Raw genomic sequence first — 19324 nt, forward strand, 5'->3', positions numbered from 1 at the left:
CCGACTCCGACTCCACCTAAAATTGCTTCCGTCTCCGACTCCACAGCCCTGCTCTTAAGTACAGTGTTAAGTATACATAAATCCTGCCTTAATATTCAGTAACACTGTATTTTGTGCACCGAAGTTTTTATAAATTTCTAATTAAATTCAAAATCAACATCGATCATTCCCTTCAAACAACATTAACCATCTGATCGTTGCCATGGAAACGCGTTGTATATTCTTTCAAGTAATAATAGAATTTTTAAAAAACGTAACTTTGTACTACGTAGTATTTATGAAGAAATATATATATATATATATATATATATATATATACATTTATTCCATGCAGCAGATGTATTCTTAAAACGCTGATAGTCACTCAGCTGTTCAAGATAATCACCATCATTTACAGATCCATAGTTTCATAACTGTCTTCACAGCATCCCACAACGTGATTCTATCCGCATACAGATCAATCTAGTGCACATTTGCACAATGTACCTCCTTTAAATCTACTTTAATATTATCCTTCCATTTACGCTTTAAAATTTTCTCATGTCTTATTCTCGAGACATGCCCTTACCACTTAATCCTCCTTAACTTAACTTAATCACCATGGAAATGTTCGCTTTTGAGCTGTCCGATCCGTGACTGAGATTTGATGTTCTCTTGGCGGTGAGGATATTGATTGTGGTCTATTGGGTTATGATGGCGTAAGGTTAGGTTAGGTTACGTTCCGGAGGAATGCATCTCCAGCATCCATTTTTCTTCCTGTCATCCTCTCGACTTCTGCACAAGAATTGGGGGGTGTACTGAAGCACGTTCGTAGCTTCAGAAGTTAGAAATTAATCTTTCCATCTACATCTACGTCTTCCTATATCTATTTCCTTTTACGTCATATTTTGAAACCTGCCTTCTTCTATTTGTCTCCAAATCAAATGTCATGTTCTGTATCTAATTCATCTCTTAAAATAATACGCTTACGACAAATCTCATGTGACTTCGTTTGTCGATGTTATATTCTGTGTATCATCAATGACGAAGGATTGCATTCAGAATATTACATTTAAATTTATATCGATTATACACCTGAAGATGGTTCATTGAAAACCGAAACATGTCGTGAAAATGATGATGCTCTAATTGTAAATACGAACATTTCGATAGAAAGAGCATCATTTTAATATATATTTTAATATATTTTAAATATTTTAAATATTAAATGTTAATTATAGTAATAATATTTTAATATTTAATAAAATATTTTATTGTGATTAGACGGTTAAAATAAACAATCATCACTGAAATAAATATTGGTGTTGGATTCAACAATGTGTAAAGTTAGTAAAATATCTTTCCTAGTTTTATTTCAACAATAGCATTTTATATCTCCGTTTATTGTTGTCCTATTATTTATGTCAAATCATCCACAAATCATCATTAACATTATTAGATACTTTACAATCTAATTACGTCACGTTTGTTTAAAATTATACCTGTGTTTTTAAATAACTTAAATCGGTTCGTATTCTCAAGTTTTCTTTCTATGCTGAGTAGAACTAAGGAAGTAATTTAAGCCAAGACAGCAAATATCGTTGATGAACTCCTCCACATTGTTGTCCACTACACCAAAATGTTCAGAATTCCTTTCACAAGTTTTGTAAATAAACCCTTGCAGTCATTGTGAACTGACGTGTTAAAAAACTCTCAGCTCACAGAATGTTTTCAACATGGGGGTTCCTTTGTTTCTCATTCATCACGTGGTTAGACGCCATTGTGTGAAATCCAATATGGTTGACGCGCGAATCCCAATTAACGTTTGTGCACGATCTAATGACCCGTGAGTCAAAACCTGTCTGTCGACCACCGGCTAAAAAAAAAGAACTTTGTTTGAAACTTTGCCAAGATGGTTAGAACTTTGTACGTCTTGTCTTTCCAACTTAAAGACGTATAAGATCAGTGGCGTTCTGGTTTCAACGTTAAAAATATAAACGATTTACGTGACAACTTCAATACAATTCATTAAATATCTGATGCACGAATTTCGTGTAAATAATATTTAAATATTCAGTCCGTATCTCAAAGGAAACACAACACGTCCCCGTTTAAGTAAATACTCGCTGTTGACTTCAAAAAATATTTTAATTTCTTATTGCGTTTAATTATTTAATTTTTTAAATTTTATAGTTACAAATATCTTAAACCATTCTGCCTTTGGTCAGTAAGCGTTCTGAGAGATCTCACAGAACATAAATGAAGATAAATGACACTGTATTATGATCCTTGCTTTTACCTAAAGCTACAAACTTTAATAAGAGTTTCTGCTGTTTATTTCTGAGCGTTGTTGACAAAACTACGAGTAAGCAACTTGCTAAAATATAACAAAAATAAAACGAAAAAATACAAACTTATGATGGATTAAACTCCTATCCACACTGATTTGCAACTGAATCATTCTCAGTGTCCTACTTGTGTCTCAGCCGATGAAAACTGCAGATCCGGAAGGAAATGACACATTAATCATTACTTTTCATATTTAGGTCAAATGAATCAATCGTCCATGGAAATGGACCAGAACAAAAATAACAGAGATTAATAAAGATAAATACTTGCTGGAAGGGGCACCATGCCTGAATCGTGTTATTACTTTACGATTTGTTGGCAACACTCGCCGGAAATTTTTAATTTGTGGAGATAAGTTTTGTTTCAGTTAACAAAACGAACTGTAAACAGAATTTTTCATCACTTAACGTTAGAATGATATTATTAATATGAACAGATATGAAAAATGGCTGCCCTCTGGTATGTTTCGCCGTGTACTATGGCACATATTGACCGACGTTTCAGAGGTACTTACTGCCTCCGTTATCAAACCACTAAGACGTAAACCTAAGTCAGTCGAATTCGGTCAAAAACGTAACGTATTTATTTAATATCTATTTTAATATTATACTCACGTCTTTGCCTAGGTCTCCAAAGTAGTATCTTTGTTTAAATTGTTCCGAATAAAGTTTTCTTACATGTTTCCTCCAACACACGTGCCTTTATTTGAGCAACCCAAATAATAATTGGCGAAATGTAAAAATTATGAAACTCCTAATTACGTTTCTTCTAATTTCAAAACTCTTGTTAGTTACTTCTTCCTGGACTCAAACATTCCACTCAGAACTTTCTTTCAGATAAGCTCTGTTTAACTTACAAAAGTCCTTTATGTTGAGAGACTAAGTCTCGCTCTAATACAAAATTAAAAGCACGGACATATATTTTAATTGTCGCATTCTTAAGTAGGATTTGAGGTGTGTCTAAAGATGGGTGTCTTCTGGGTTGTAGTAGCGTGTAATCTGGTAGAAGTCTACCGACGTTTTATAGAGTCCTGCTGTCTCAATCAACAGGGCGATCATCGCCAAAGTGCATGGCGCTAATTCAGAAGACAGCCATCTTCATATTTTTAGTTAAACACGTAAGATCTTTTCTAATATAAATTAAAAATTCACAGAGTATAAATAACTGGCCGGAAGTCATCCTGGTTTATTGATCAGAACATAAATTTTGTATCTGAAGTGACCGTGGTTCGATTTAAACCGCTGTTAGTAAAATAAATATTAAAATAATAAAAATATATTTATATAATGACAACGAAACCCCTGAAGACTTGAATAAATTAACTCCCGAAAAGTCAGTGTATGTTAAATGTAAAGTAAAGTAAAGTTTGTCCCACTATACGCCATGTAGGCGTTTGGGGTGAGTGGAGGTATAGCTCCTCTCTTCCTTGACCTCGGCACTAGATAGGGGTGAGTGGTCAGCATCACGCCCCGGCCGGCTTTACCCCTGGTAAAGGACACCGGCACCCATTGTAGAGGAGGCTGGGTGGGCCCCAGAGCCGGTCTGGACGCAGAGGCTAGAGGAAAAATCCTCTGCCCCCGTCGGGGATCGAACCCCGGTCGTCCAGCCCGTAGCTAGTCACTATACTGACTGAGCTATCCCGGCTCATGTATGTTAAATGTATCTGCGGATTATCATTATACAATTCAAAGTAAATGATATATAAAATTCTAAGAACTACTCCTTTCGAGTGTATGGGGAGAGTAGAGATATAGCTCCACGCTCGCAACTACGAGGTGATTGGTCAGCTTCACTCACCGGCCGTCTTTAACCCAGAGGGTGAAACTTATTACCAAACCACATAAGAATCTGGGTGGACCCCAGAATGAGTCTGGATGTTCTTGGTAATAGTAAAGCCGGGAATCGAACCACGGTAGTTCAGCCCCCTGTGGTGTGTCCTGTGGTTAAGGGAATCGATATAAATAAAAAGATATTGTAATCAGACGGTCGGATCAGTTTCGGGGAAAATCCCGAGTTTCGTAAAACGCCGTGCCCTAATGCAATCGCCCCCTGGCACAGTAGTAAGCCAATGTGCAGTGCCACCAACACGCCTCGTAATTTCCCTCCTGCTGATAACACGCCACACTCAGGCGGTCAGGAGGAGAGAAATCTCGCCGAGTATGAACTAAAATCCTGTTCCAAAGCTTTCCACGTTCACAAACAAGACCTGGCCTTCACTTCGACTCTTCCAACACACTTATTAATTTTCCACTTTGTCTGTCTGTTCATCATTTCATTATGTATGACATAATAGCACATATTTTAATGTAATTTCAAAAATATGGACGCTAACATTACTCGGTTTTGCCCTTCTACGTTTTGATTCCGCGAAGACTTATCGGTGGATACCGATGTTTCTGAAGAACATATCGCCTCCACCGTCAACCCTGAAAATGACAGTATTTTTTCCATCGAAAACTTTGGCATGTACCTACAGGTCCACACTGCCTAGAAGACATTAATAAGCAGTTATCTGCGTGCATAAATACTTAAACACAAACGCCCAAAGGCTTCTGAAATCAATTAGTATTCATATCACTTGAATTTTACTTAGGTACAACTCGATATAAGAGCAAATGGATGACGTCTCGATGTTTTCCTTCAAAACTAGTGTGTTTTAGTCTAATAGGATCACAGCCTATAAAATTTATTTCGCTGAAATGATAACACGAGAAAATAGAATAAATGAGTGAATTCTGGTGTGTAGATATTCATGGAGATACACCAGGCACGAAATTCATTAAAATTTAACCTAGTCACGGAACAAACAAACGAAGACAGAGAGCTACAATAAGGATAGTGAAATATTCACAAACTCTACCCAGCAGAATATAAAGACACACTTTTTAAGACTAACGTTTCACATAAGAAATATTGCTGAACTTACACTTTGCTCGATATTAAATTACGAGCGTCTACTTTTGAAAAGGCGAGGTTTACATTTTGCTTTTTTCCGTCATAATGTTCAAGCGTCACTTTCTCTATTCCAATATAAAGAGTTAGTCTCAACATTTTATTCCTTTTAAGACAAAAATAGAGTAAATATTAAATGTGACTGTATTCTGGGATATTGCTCAGTGTAGTCTGGTAAAAAAGTGACAGACATTTTATAGGCGTTTTCTTCCTCCATCATCAGGACTTCGATAGATCCATAAATACCTCCGAAACGTCGGTAAACATCTACCAGACTGCACTGAGCCATCTTCATACTCGGAGCCTTGAGAACCTGAGAGTCACCCAGAATTAATTAGTTTCGTAACATAATTTATGGAACGTGGTGTACTCACCAGGACGTAAACAGCAAATGGCATGACCACGACTGCGACGAGGAGATCCGCCAGGGCGAGACTTACGATGAAGTAGTTGGTTACTGTCTGGAGCGTTCTCTCTCTGCACACTGCCAATATCACAAGAACGTTACCAAAGAGCGTGAATATTGGGAAAAGCACCAGAATCAGAGCCCAGTAACTATAATTCGAAACGATGGCATCGCCCCCTGTCCCATTGTTGCACGAATCGTTTACCCACGACGTACTACAATTCGATTGTAAGCCGAACAAATCCATCGCCCCGAACTTATTGTAAAACCCGTTATTATTACTGTTCAAAAAATAATCACCGACGTCTTCAACGAAAAGTTCGGCCGAATTCGTCGAATTGAACGAACTGTTGTAAAACGTCGTATGTAAATACGAAGGTACATCATCAATTGTATTGTTGGCTGATGTCATTGTTGCGTAGTTATTCGAGCTGTTGAAAGCCGCCCACTTGTCGACTGACGGATGTAGACTGTGTTTTGTTTCGTTTCTCATACGAATTAATTGTTCAGAAATTTGTTTTTGTTTTTGTTCCTGACGTCGATTTGTATAAATAAATTTCTTGTTCCTGTTTTCATTGTTGTCATTTTCACCTATTAACAAAGATGATGATGAAGATGATGTTATCACCATAAACAATAATGATCTTGTAACATTAGTAATCTCATTGTCATTTGTGTCGATTTTTGTAGTTGTCATTTCAAAAATTCTTTGTTGTCGATATAGCTCATTGTTTTTGTCTGGCTTGAGCTACGCTGTGATTACAATCCGTGATGATTACAGACACGATTATTCACATACACATATCGGTTGATGATTTTGATGATAAGCGGAAAACATTAGGGGCGAAGCGGGTGATTTTGGCCATGTGACTACACTGTTAGACCTCGTACCAAATGTCGGAGTTATTGAATATACATCACACTGATATTTATTACACTGGAAACATCAAATGTAGTTACAAAGTTCACGCCAAAGCCTCCAGGTCATTACGTATTCTAATGATAGTTTTTTTTGCTCTGTAATTGTTATTTGCTCATTTATTTTGAATTAACATAAATATAAAGTCTGAAAATTCTTTATAATTTTTACTAGAAAAATGTGATTTTCCTAAAACTTTTACTTCAGTTAAATTATATCAACCATCTTGTTGGGTTTTTTTGTGATATATGGTGCGTAAATTAATATATAATTTAAGTTTAATTAATCTAATATAAGATACCACGTACGTAAAAAAGGGTTTTATAGAAAATTATATTTTCTCTGAAAATGCTAAAAATGGTAGATAATCCTAACGAATAAAACTTTTTATCCAACTCTCCCACCTGCTTCTGTAAATCTAAACTTTACATAAAATGACGCAAACAGCTTTATCAACTTATAAATATTTACGAATATCAACTACAATATCACAATGAATTCCTGTCACTGTGGTTACTCAGACATTTAAAATAAAACTTTAAGCGGACGAATTATCCTCACACCGATTATGATTTATAAATCAAGTTTAAATTAATATTTTTTCTGTCATTTTGAAAATATATGACGCAAACTCATCATTCTTGTGTTACTTATGACATGTTAAATTTTCATTTTTAACAGTTCATTGTTTCAAAACTTAAAATGAAATCACATTTTCTGTCGTCCTAAAATTATTACGTAATATTCACGTTCATGACAACATTATGAGCATAAATATCTCACAATTGTATTATAAATAATTAAGAGTCATTAATCCCTTGCCAGATAAGAGTCACAGAATTTACACTTAACACAGACATGTATTTCTATTAATTTAAACTTATTTTTTCTTGAGATAGCAACCACATCGTCTGAAGCTTCCGACAATAAGACTGAGTCGTGTTCTGTTCATCTAATTAACAGACACATTTGTACACACACAAACAGACCTTGGAGTAACATACAGTCAATTACACACTGCTTACTGTACAAATATTGAAACAGCACAATACCACAGCAGATTGTTTCTTCAACAATAAGCTATTTAAACGTAGAATATCTGCGATTCTTTCGTAGTTACTACTATCGCAACATAAAGTGTACGTAGAATTTCAATGAAAATAAAACTCACGGAAGGAAGTTACTGACGTTACTTAAATTAAGTTTGTTTTTAAATATAACACATTCTACGAATTAGTCCATAGTTTTTAATATCACGGAATTTTTAAACTTGCATCTTAACGGGAATCAAAATGCATGTTTTTTTTTTAAAAAAAAAAAAAAGACTACGAAAGTCATATATATATATACCACTCGCCACTTTTATCTGCGAAGGGCATAGTAAAAGGTTAGAGAAATTCAAATAAGTTACATTCGATTATTGTCAATCATAAAATTTCGTTGTCACAAATCAAATTATTTACGTGCTTAAATTAAAGTCATTGTCGTGAGAGAAAACAAAAACATTTCAACTGCGAAAAACTGCCAACTTTATCATTGTCGGTCGTCAACGTAGTTGTTTTGATTTTTCGGCTGATGTGTCAATTCGTCCAAATGCGGTTTCTACACCGACGCCGATATTTCGTGTCATTGTTGCTGCCAAAAGCGTCCGACGCCCGTCTCGCCCGGCACTGTACTACGGACACTGAAAGCGAGACGCCCTTACGGACCCTGCGCGGGACCAGGGAGACGCCCTCACCCCACCACCACCACCGCCACCACCACCACCCGAAATAAAAAAAAGGTAACCCTCTGGCTTCCGCGAGCAAACAGATGGAATCACAGAGCGAAATATTTCGCACGCTCGCCTTCGAATTTTATCTTCGAACAACCCACATTTATTATTACTAACTCCGCGGAACAGAGTCGTTCTTGAAAACCTGACAGTCGCTCAGCCGCTCAAAATATTCCCTATTTATGCAGTTTACCACCCTAATTTTTAATAAGCCTACGCGTAGGTATTACAGCTAATAATTCTTAAGTTGATATAATTGTGTCATATTGTGAATTAAAATTCAATTATTCGTGTTTTTTCCGTCTAATCACAATTGTATATAAATAAAATTATACATAAGATATTAAAATATAATATAATTAAGTTTTAGTTCATAAGATTATAATTTTAACTTTTAACTTTACACCTGAAGATGGTTCAATGTAACCGAAACATGTAGTAAAAAGTTGTACCAAATATGTAAATGATATTTTAATATCTCATGTATAATTTTATTTATATACAATTGTGATTAGACGGAAAAAAAACACGAATAATTAATAATTCTTAAAAAATTCAACACCCATTTTATCCTCCTTGGTTTAATTGTCATAATAATATTTCGTGAATCGTCTCTTTTAGGGTCAAATATTTTCTTGTACATTCTGTTCATAACACCTTCAATATATGTTCGTCTATTAATGAGGTTGAAGCCATTTTTCAGACTAATATAAAACACCGGGTAAAATCTTAGTTTTCTAAATGCAGTTTTTTTTTTGTTTTTTTTTTTTTTGTTATTTCCAGATATTAAAATTGTTCGCGTCCTACACATTTAAAAAAAATACATTTTAGACGACCTGCAACACATCTGTCGTGGCCTGTTTCACTATTATATATCAGATTTTGGATAAATGACTACGGATGGACATGAAACATCTTGGAGTACACATCCTAAGGCCCATATTCGAAGTCAGGGTATTCAAATAAAACGCAAAGTGTATTTTTCAATATAATTATGAATATAACTAATTAAATTTACTAAATACAGTATTATGTTACGATTTCAATAAAATAATATCTGTGAAGGAAAAATATTACGGTATGATGTGATAAATTGGTAGTTATTTATACAAATTACGTACTCATTAAGTCAACTGTTTGAGTTAATTAATACAGATTTACAAAATACATAATTCCCTTTAATTCCCGCTGTGAAAAAAAAATGTTTTTCTGTGTAGTTTGAATGTTAAGGGTGAAACGATATTTTGTCTATTTCAACGTCCAGTGATGCCAAATTTACTTTTCCCGGAGGCAAACGGGACACCCGCAAATATTTTTCAAATATTTACGGGATGGCAGTTCAAATTTTACTTTCGTAGTTCCAATAAGATTAAAGAAAACCATTACAAAGATCATCTGGTTAACGCTGTTTAAGAAAATAATCTCTGTTTACAGCGAGAATCAAATGAATCACGCATATCAGAGTTATTATTATTATTATTTAGTGTTCTGTCTGACGACAGGTCCATATGAACAGGATCCTTCCATCCTTTTCTCGGACTGGGACCTGTTCATATACGTTCTTGGCAGATGATCCAGAAGTGGTTTGCCATTGCCTTCTTCTGTGTGTCAATGGAGTAATTGTTGGGATGCCACGGAGGAAAACTCCGTGTTGCCTAGACCACGGCCTTGCCCAACACAAGTTATATATCTGAGCACCACCGGGAATTGAACCCGGGACCCCAGGATTACAAGGCTAGTGTTCTGGTAAGGTATTTTTTATCAGTGATGATCACATCTAAGAGCGAAGCGAAATTACACAGAGTTAGAGAGAGAGGGGGGGAAAACAAATTTGGAAAGGTGTACTCTTTGGAGTACACTGAAATTCCAAAGGTGTTCTTCGGGTCACAGCTTGGTCAGTGACGTCAGCTGAGTAACAAGCAACAAACAAAGTTGGAGCTGTATTTTGGAACGCCCTGTAGAATTAAATCTGGAGCAAAGCATTGAGTCGCTTGAGAGCTTATGGAACAAGTGCACGCCTGTCTGTTCATCTTTTATCTTCTCTCGTAAAATCTCTCTCTCACTCTCTCTCACTCTCTCTCACTCTCTCTCTCTCTCTGTCATCAGAGAGCGGACAGGTATAGTGGAGTTTATTACAGAAATGTGTTCATGTTTTATTCAATGAAGCCTGTTCATTTTGTGGTGAGAGGCTGAAATACGACTCGTTCATAAAGCTTCATCAGAAATTTCAATGGTTAGTCTATCATAAATAGGGGACTTGCTACAGGCTAATTAAATCCACTGTACTAGGTATTCGTATTTTCTATTAGCTGTTACACAATCATAAACGTCCCTGGTCTTAGTGATCCCAAATGTTCGATATCGTTTTCACAAAAAATCCTTCAAGATCTATCTACTTCATATTTTACTTATGTTCCCCTAAAATTACAGGTAATTTTAATAAGTGATTACATAAATAAATTCCTTTAAACGAAAAACAAAATACATTGTTTATTTTAATACAGTTTTTTCAGTGCACCCAACTTTGGAAAAACTATATAAATTATTTTTAATAATATAATGTCACACTATTGGTTAATTCAATCTAGCACGTGTTGATTTGCTAATTATTGAATGACTGATAACGAGTTCCTCAATAGTATGGAACAATCAAAAGTTTAAACAGGACGGAGTAAAATGTGTGATGAGAATTATCAGACGAGTTACCGAACGTTAGAATAGGGACCATTTAAATTATCACAGTTAAATATTCATGGCACTGAAAAAAGTTAGACAAAACAGTATTCGAAGGCTTATTACGTCATTTAAAATAAAATTAGCCCTTTTTAAATCGTTTATTATAGCTCTCCATACAGACCTGTACATAACAGAAACCCCTTCTTTGTTTTCTATGTATCCATGGTAACTGACATGGAATTTTCATTGTTGAAATGTTTCAATTAGATAGGTTGACTTGTCAAAGAGAAACGCTGGAGACATACATTTTCACGGAAATTATTAAAATACCAAACGTGTTTAGTGTATAAGTGGCTTTTGTACTCTGACCAGAAAATGCCTCTAAAAACATAACAAAATAAAGTAGTGATCTCAATATTTTCGTACGTTTTCAGTAAATTCAGATAATGAAAGGCGGGCAAGATGTTTTACATTCTGACGAAACATAAAAATGTCTCAGAGACAATTTAAAAAACACAACGTGATATTTTGAGGTTCAATAATGTCACAATTTTTCAACGTAAACAGTCATATCCCTTCAATCTTAATAAAATCTTGCCGTATCTCACATTTGATTCCTGTTTGTCCGATTGTTGCCAGGATACAGCGTACAGGAAGGTATGCAACCACGTACAGTCAAACGTATAGACGAATCTATTTCGAATTTACAAGCCTTGTAATCCTGGGGTCTCGGGTTCGATTCCCGGCTGTGCCCGAATTTATAACTTGTGTTGGGCAAGGCCGTGGTCTAGGCAACACGGAGTTTTCCTCCGTGGCATCCCAACAATTACTCCATTCACACACAGAAGAAGGCAATGGCAAACCACTTCTGGATCATCTGCCAAGAACGTATATGAACAGGTCCCAGTCCGAGAAAAGGATGGAAGGATCCTGTTCATATGGACCTGTCCTCAGACAGAACACTAAAAATAAAAATAATAAAACTCCAGTATTTTAATATAAAAACAAATATACGAAGAACAAAGGCATTGTTTAGTCTAGCAGCAAGTAACTAAATTTATAATTTTCAAGATGCTTGTTCCATTGTTGCAGGAACGTAACTTTGAACACGTAAAACCGTACAAAATGACAACAATGAGTCCTAATGTTACAGTGGCTACAACGAATGAAATCAGTTTTACGCGACGCGGAAAAGAAATTGCGAGGATTAATGACGATACGGGCAACTATGTTATGTTACTTGCATGGTGTAACATCGTCCGTGATTTAAAAACGTAGAACTAATAATTCGTGGCTTCGTGTCTTCATGCTGTTCAACACGAAGTGAATTTAACAGAATTTTGAGATCGACCACACAGTCTTTAAAAGTTCACAGGTACAAATCTGTGTAGAAGTTAACTGAGAAGCTCTGAGAACTTTTAATTTTCTTCGTGGTTTATTTACAGCTTAAATAACAGTCGTTAGGACATGTCGAAGAAGTTTCAAAACCCCTTGGCTATAATTAGTAAACTTGTGGATATCCGATCGGTTCGTTGGTTCTTGAGTAAATATTGAAGCAGTTTGTAGCAACCTGATTATATTTCTTTGTTGATTAAGTACGAACTTAAACAAACGGGCGGATGATTCAATGGACAATCCACGACTTTTGAGAATTTTGTTGTTCTAACAATAGAACAAGGGATAAACAAAATTTCGCATTTTATGTTTTGCAAGATCTCAAGTAAAGACGCCTCTTAATGAAAAGTAGATTAGTAAAATAAATTAAAGTAGAGGGTTCCTAATAAGTGTCCACAACAGCTCGCCACTTGAGCCATTCTATAGCCACTTAAGTCGCTAAGATAATATTAAAACGGATGTTTCATAAACAGATGTAAGGCTCTGATTACATGTAACTGGTTGAGCATAAACTTTATTATAATCAACACGCGTTAAGCAAGCTTAAACTTAACTGATCCCACGGTACAATGATCATTAAGACAAACCACGTCTGAAACGTCGATAAACTTCTATAAGAATATATATATAATCCAACTCCCCAATCTTCAGATTCTTTAAAAGGTGAAACATTCCTTGAAGAGATTAGCAGCTGTCAGCTTCTCAAACGCGATTCAGATTCGAGTGCCAGAGTTACTTACACGACGTGGGTCCATTTTGAAACTTCATAACACCACGACGTGTCTCAGACAACGAAATATCTGTCCCCCTTTCAAAAGATATGCTCTGACAAGGGGTTAGCTAATTAGCGATGTTGCTAACGCGAGAGATGAGAACACAGACCACCGCTTATTACGAATTGTCCAAAGTAACTGCTTATAACTGAGAGTCGATATAATGAAAAATTCATACATGTCAGCAACAATCCGTGTTCTTCTCTAACAAAAGAATAATCCCTCTTTGTACTACAATTTTACGTCAAATCTCCCTGTAAAATGCAGGGATAAGAATGAATGAGTTCGATGGTCCTTTGTTCGCCGGTTACTAAGCAACAATCATCAAATTAACTACGTTCGCATTTATAACACAAAATGAAAAGTTAGGTTGTCAAGGAAACAAAAGAAATCTCCTCCTTCAACTATCGCAGAGCATTTTATTAACAATAAAGGCGAGGTTTTTTGGAATCCTGCGGAGTACCAACTGTGTTTACAAAACTTTTACGTCGCGAAGAAAAATGTCCCTGAATCAATCAATATGAAATATAACAACTGCTCTCCTTAATCTGTATATATAAAGCTTCTTCAAGGTCTACATTAATATCTGTTTATTCTCATTATGTTAATTTTCTGGGTGCAATGAGATTGTAAATAACAAACAACAAACAAATACGCCTACAAAATTTTTATTTTTTGAGCTAAAATTAACATTTATATACATATTTAATATTTTAATATTTTCCGTCAAATCACAATTTTTAATAAGATAATAAAATATAAAATATTTAAAATATCATTTCACGTTCCGCATCGAATGATCGATTTGTAAATCGATCATTCGATCATTCAATGCGGAACGTGAAATGATATTTTAAATATTTTATATCTTATTAAAAATTGTGATTTGACGGAAAATATTAAAATATTAACCTAATTCACAATATGACGCAAATATACTACCTTATTTATATACATATATAATTCTTTAAATAAAGATTTCATTTAAGAAATTTTCTGTATCACTGTGTAATAATTACGATACGTATTAATCTCCACTTTGCGTCTGATATAAGACATTAATCATTTTAAGCCTAGTGGTAACTATATGTACCACCTACTTTAACAGTAAATACCTCTCCGTTTTGTGTTTATAGAATTCGCACACTATATAGACATTATTTTCTTAAATAACTTAAACCAAATGCTCGTTGTCATAAAATACGAGTTGAATTGTGTTTTCTTTGAGGTACGACCTGAATTCTTAAATATTATGGATAACGCTAATACAGAATAAATATTTATGAACCTGGCTCACTTTACCACGCAATAAACGACGAATGTGTTGCCAACAGAACTCACATAGGAGTATTGAGGCCTGGGGGGCTTGGTTCCACCTTATCCAAGAAATCGAAGAAGGCGTTTCATTGAATAGACAGATCGAAAGGGCGAGCTCACACTCCGATACCGAGAAACGAAAATGACTAGAATAAATTCGGTACTTATAAAAAGTTTAACTTTTCTAGGAAATTTCATCTCACAGACCGAATATTGGTTAAGTCCAAACGAAAAGGCGAGAATCTAATATAAAATCACACACAATATTTTTTTTTAAAAAAAAATTAACTTCATATTAGATAAATCGTCTGTATGTATCATATTTCTCGACGTTGTATCATCTGAAATGGTTATTTAGCGTTTACAGTTAATTTAACGATGCTCTGAGTAGCCGAAATTTATATGTCTGCCCGAAGATTGGCTATCCTGATTCGTTGTTTTCCTCAGTACCCCCAGACAAAATACCTTCATTAGCTCTAAATTTCCCTACAGAATATATTTATACGTTTCGTATGTTCCTGCGATTAATTCCTTGAACAGCATTAACCGGCTGGTCTTTTTAATGGTGAAGTATTGTGTTTTCTTTGAGGTACGGACTGGATTAGCTTCAGGCTTCAGACTGTTAAATACATCTAAATCCTCTTTTTTAAATCAAATATTGTCTGTGTGTGTGGATAAATCTGCGTGAGGTCTATTATCCACTATCGCACACCCCTGAGTGTATAATCCACCAGAAGGTATCATCCATCTTGGGGCAGACGTGCCTAGAAAACGCGACGACTTTCGTGACGTAGCAGATGTCGCCACAATTCAACTTTGTACTTTATCAAGTCCCTTATGTGAGGAGTGCAAGCGGATTTGATTGAAGTCAGCTTCTAGTTCAACGATTTGTAGTTTTAGGTGTGACGTTACGAGAGAAGAATTTTATTGTCAACAACATTTTCGTAACGTGATTGACAAATAACTTTTTACGATAATTCTGACATTCTGTTTGCGGGTAGCTAAGCAGTGTGGATAAGTTATTCTTACTTTCTTTCAGTATTTTATTTTATTATTTATTTAGTGTTCTGTCTGAGGACAGGTCCATATGAACAGGATCCTTCCATCCTTTTCTCGGACTGGGACCTGTTCATATACGTTCTTGGCAGATGATCCAGAAGTGGTTTGCCATTGCCTTCTTCTGTGTGTGAATGGAGTAATTGTTGGGATGCCACGGAGAAACCGGGGAAGCCCCCGGAGGAAAACTCCGTGTTGCCTAGACCACGGCCTTGCCCAACACAAGTTATAAATTCGGGCACCGCCGGGAATCGAACCCGAGACCCCAGGATTACAAGGCCAGCGTTCTAACCGCTAGACCACCTCATCTTATTATTATTTAGTGTTCTGTCTGACGACAGGTCCATATGAACAGGATCCTTCCATCCTTTTCTCGGACTGGGACCTGTTCATATACGTTCTTGGCAGATGATCCAGAAGTGGTTTGCCATTGCCTTCTTCTGTGTGTGAATGGAGTAATTGTTGGGATGCCACGGAGAAACCGGGGAAGCCCCGGAGGAAAACTCCGTGTTGCCTAGACCACGGCCTTGCCCAACACAAGTAAACGCTTATGTGGAGGTTAGAAACGATTTGTGGTTGTTACATTGGATATTTTTTATCGTCTAAGAAATAATAAAATAGAAAACGACGTTTCGGAGACTGGGCTCTATCTCCGTCTTCAGGTACCTACTCTGTTGAGCCCAATAGATAGAACCCCGTCTCCGAAACGTCGTTTTCTATTTCATTATTTCTTAGACGATGGAAAATATCCAAGGAAATTTTTATTCAAATAACTCACTATCTTTACGAACTTTTAGATTTGTGGTTATTACAATTTATTATTTATTGATCTTGATAAAGTTTGAATGAAAACGGAATAATTACGTGTTGTCTCGGAGGAAGGGTGTTTAAGCTTATTGAAAATCAGAATCCTTTATTCTGTTCTGAATAGTTATGTCAACATTTCGTTCATTAAAAGAAATTCAATATTTTGCTTTTCATTCAGTACAAATTCAGACTGGAGACAGAAGAATAATATTGGATAGAAGGAAAATTTATTAAACCAATAATTTTCTATCAATTTTCACAATTTATTACATCGGAGCATATCCCATTGCTTATTATTATTAAAAGAAATATCGTCTAGTTCTCAGTTACAAAATATTGGTATGATGATTAATGTCTGTCTCTTTACCTCACTCAAATTCGTACATCTGATTTCCTTCAGTCCGTCTTCCCCTATTGACCCACGAGGTAACCTAATGTATTGGTTATCATTTATTCAGAGGGTCCAAGTTCGTGACTTGACAATAAATCAAGCCGATGTAACCGCAGTGTTTCATTCTGGTTGTACCCGGTTTGAAACTCAACCGTGTTACTGACTTTTCCGACCGAATAATTTAGTTTTCTCCACAATCACTCCTGGTAAAAGCTGGGATAATAATTTACCACCACTGACTTTTGAGTACCAGAACGTCTTTCGTCAGGTATAAAGCGAACGGAGCGTGAACCTAATCACTTACCTCAAAAAAGTTCAGAGGTACTCGTTCATGGCGTAGTTTTTGATCAGGTAAAAGGAAAACTTCTCAGTTTTAACACTTTAAATTCCGGTGGTAACTATATGTACCAACAGCCTCAAAATTCATTAACTCTGTTTCATACGATTCTCAAAATAAACATCGATTATTTCCCTGAACAGAGTCGACCACTTGATCTTCGTAATGGTAAAGTATGGTGTTTTCTTCGCGGTACGGACTGAATTCTTAAATATTAATCAGACGAACTATGATCCTCACTATAAACCGGGATTATTTCCTTAAACAGCGTTAACCAGCTGATCTTCGTAATGGTGAAGAGTTGTGTTTTCTTCGCGGTACGGACTGGATTCTTAAATATTAATCAGACGAACTATGATCCTCACTATAAACCGGGATTATTTCCTTAAACAGCGTTAACCAGCTGATCTTCGTAATGGTAAAGTATGGTGTTTTCTTCGCGGTACGGACTGAATTCTTATAGATAAATATTAAAAGCGTAAGACTGGCTTCGTCTTCAAAGGGATTTTCCATGCAGCTGGAGCACGTACTTAACAACCATTCATCAGCACCACAGCTGAAAAATCTCGAGTAAAGTAAAAATGCGTGATAAATTCACTTTCCGCCCCCGTTGCAACTTCCCCGTGATCCGAGTTCATCATTTCTCGTCTCTTTTGCATGAAACTTCGTCTTTTTACTCCAGGGACGGATGAAAATCAAGCCGGATCGGAATGAATGCCATAATAAAATATATTCCCTGTGCGCCCGCACTGCTGCCACCTGGCGTTAGATTAAGGCAACCTCTCAAGTGCGCCGGATTTTCTAACTCACCCTTCCGCCATCTTGACTGAAATCAGCGTCGAAAAATCTGGATTATGTTCGACACGATCCAACTACATGCCTAGCCAGTCACGATCACACGAGAGCAAGTTTGGATAAAATGAGAGCATAATGGGATGATCTGACTGTCCGCATCTTTCATCTTCGAAAAACTTAACTAATTTCGATTATACGAGGTGATAGCCAAAATTTCAGCGAATTTGCCCATAAAAAAAAAATTGCAATTCATAACTCTTAGTTTTGATGCAGATTCTTTGCTCCTTAAAATCTGTCATTTAAAAAATCGCTGAACCACTACAACACAACGTTACAAAAACGAACGAGACTCAAGAACGCCTCGCCTTCATGGCTGTCAGCTCACTAATTCACAAAAGGTACTGCTCGCCCCATCTAGCGGCGGCAGGCCACTCCACAACCGGTTCGCGCGTGGAATTTAAGTTCCACAAACTTTTGGGTAGAACCTCGTATTTAGTTTTGTGTAAATTTTGGGTTGTAACATCGTATTTTCTTGCGGGAGGCTACCGACGTTTCGGCAGAACTTATCGCTTCCATTTTCACAGAAGACACACTAGAGATGAGAGGCCTCGTCAATCAAATTTGCGCTTCAATAAATTTTCGACCAGAGTTGTGAACGTCTTTTTCCGAAATATTTCAAAGATCTATTCCAAGTTCTGTATCTTAGGGGTCTGATCAATTAGGAGTCGCGGCTGCAGTGGGAATTTTGAAACATTAAATAAATTACGTCGATATCTGCAGTAGTTTCTAATAGTCGTACTCAGAAATTTGCAACAATAATTCAATTAACTTTGCTTGTAGTCTGGTAGAAATTCACCGACGTTTCAGAGGTCATTGCTGCCTCCATTATCAGGGCGATCAGAATTTTGTTTTTGTTTTAATTTTATTTTTTTATGTTAGATTAAAAATGTAATTGTGTGCCTTTAAAAGTACAATCAGATTCTAAGGGATATTATTTTCTGGAATGACAGACGTTTCAGAAAATGTTACTGCATTCATCATCAGGGTGATGACTCACTGAAACGTATGTCAATATTCACCAGAATGCATTGTGGGAATACCGAGAAGACAGGCATTTTCATATTCGTCGCCTTGAGAACCTCAAATCGTACACACTGAGTATTATTTGCGACCGGTGTTACAAAATATTGCGTCGAAGGTTCAAACCGGGTACCTCAAATATAAGACCTACTGTTGATGTAATCTGACGGATTTGCATTAAATCGTGTACTCTAACGTCTACTATCCCAAACTGCGTCCTGTCGCCTACAACAGGTGAAACCTGATTGCCGCTCTCCTGTTATAACGACTCGACATGCAACTTCATTCGTACACAATGAGCGGATGAAGTGGTAGGGT

General features: G+C 36.2%; 1 protein-coding gene across 3 annotated transcripts in view; it reads right to left on the bottom strand.

The window, feature by feature from the left end:
• Dop2R (dopamine D2-like receptor) overlaps nucleotides 1-19324 on the bottom strand; it is a 268515-nt gene that overhangs the window by 246462 nt on the left and 2729 nt on the right. The window contains exon 2 of one of the 3 annotated variants that reach the window (XM_087353261.1): nucleotides 5655-5764. The exons of 1 other annotated variant lie outside the window; for it this stretch is intronic. In XM_087353261.1, coding sequence (XP_087209387.1) covers nucleotides 5655-5678 — 24 coding nt within the window. In that variant the 5' untranslated portion in view covers nucleotides 5679-5764. Of the gene's footprint in view, nucleotides 1-5654; nucleotides 8266-19324 lie in introns of those variants that run through there. One more of the 3 variants, XM_087353260.1, reaches the window with a different exon arrangement.

Source organism: Zootermopsis nevadensis, unplaced genomic scaffold (genome assembly GCF_977971745.1).
Source record: "Zootermopsis nevadensis isolate Lab colony 2312 unplaced genomic scaffold, Znev_1.0 Znev_ptg000022l, whole genome shotgun sequence".
In the NCBI taxonomy this organism is placed as follows: Eukaryota; Metazoa; Arthropoda; class Insecta; order Blattodea; family Termopsidae; genus Zootermopsis; species Zootermopsis nevadensis.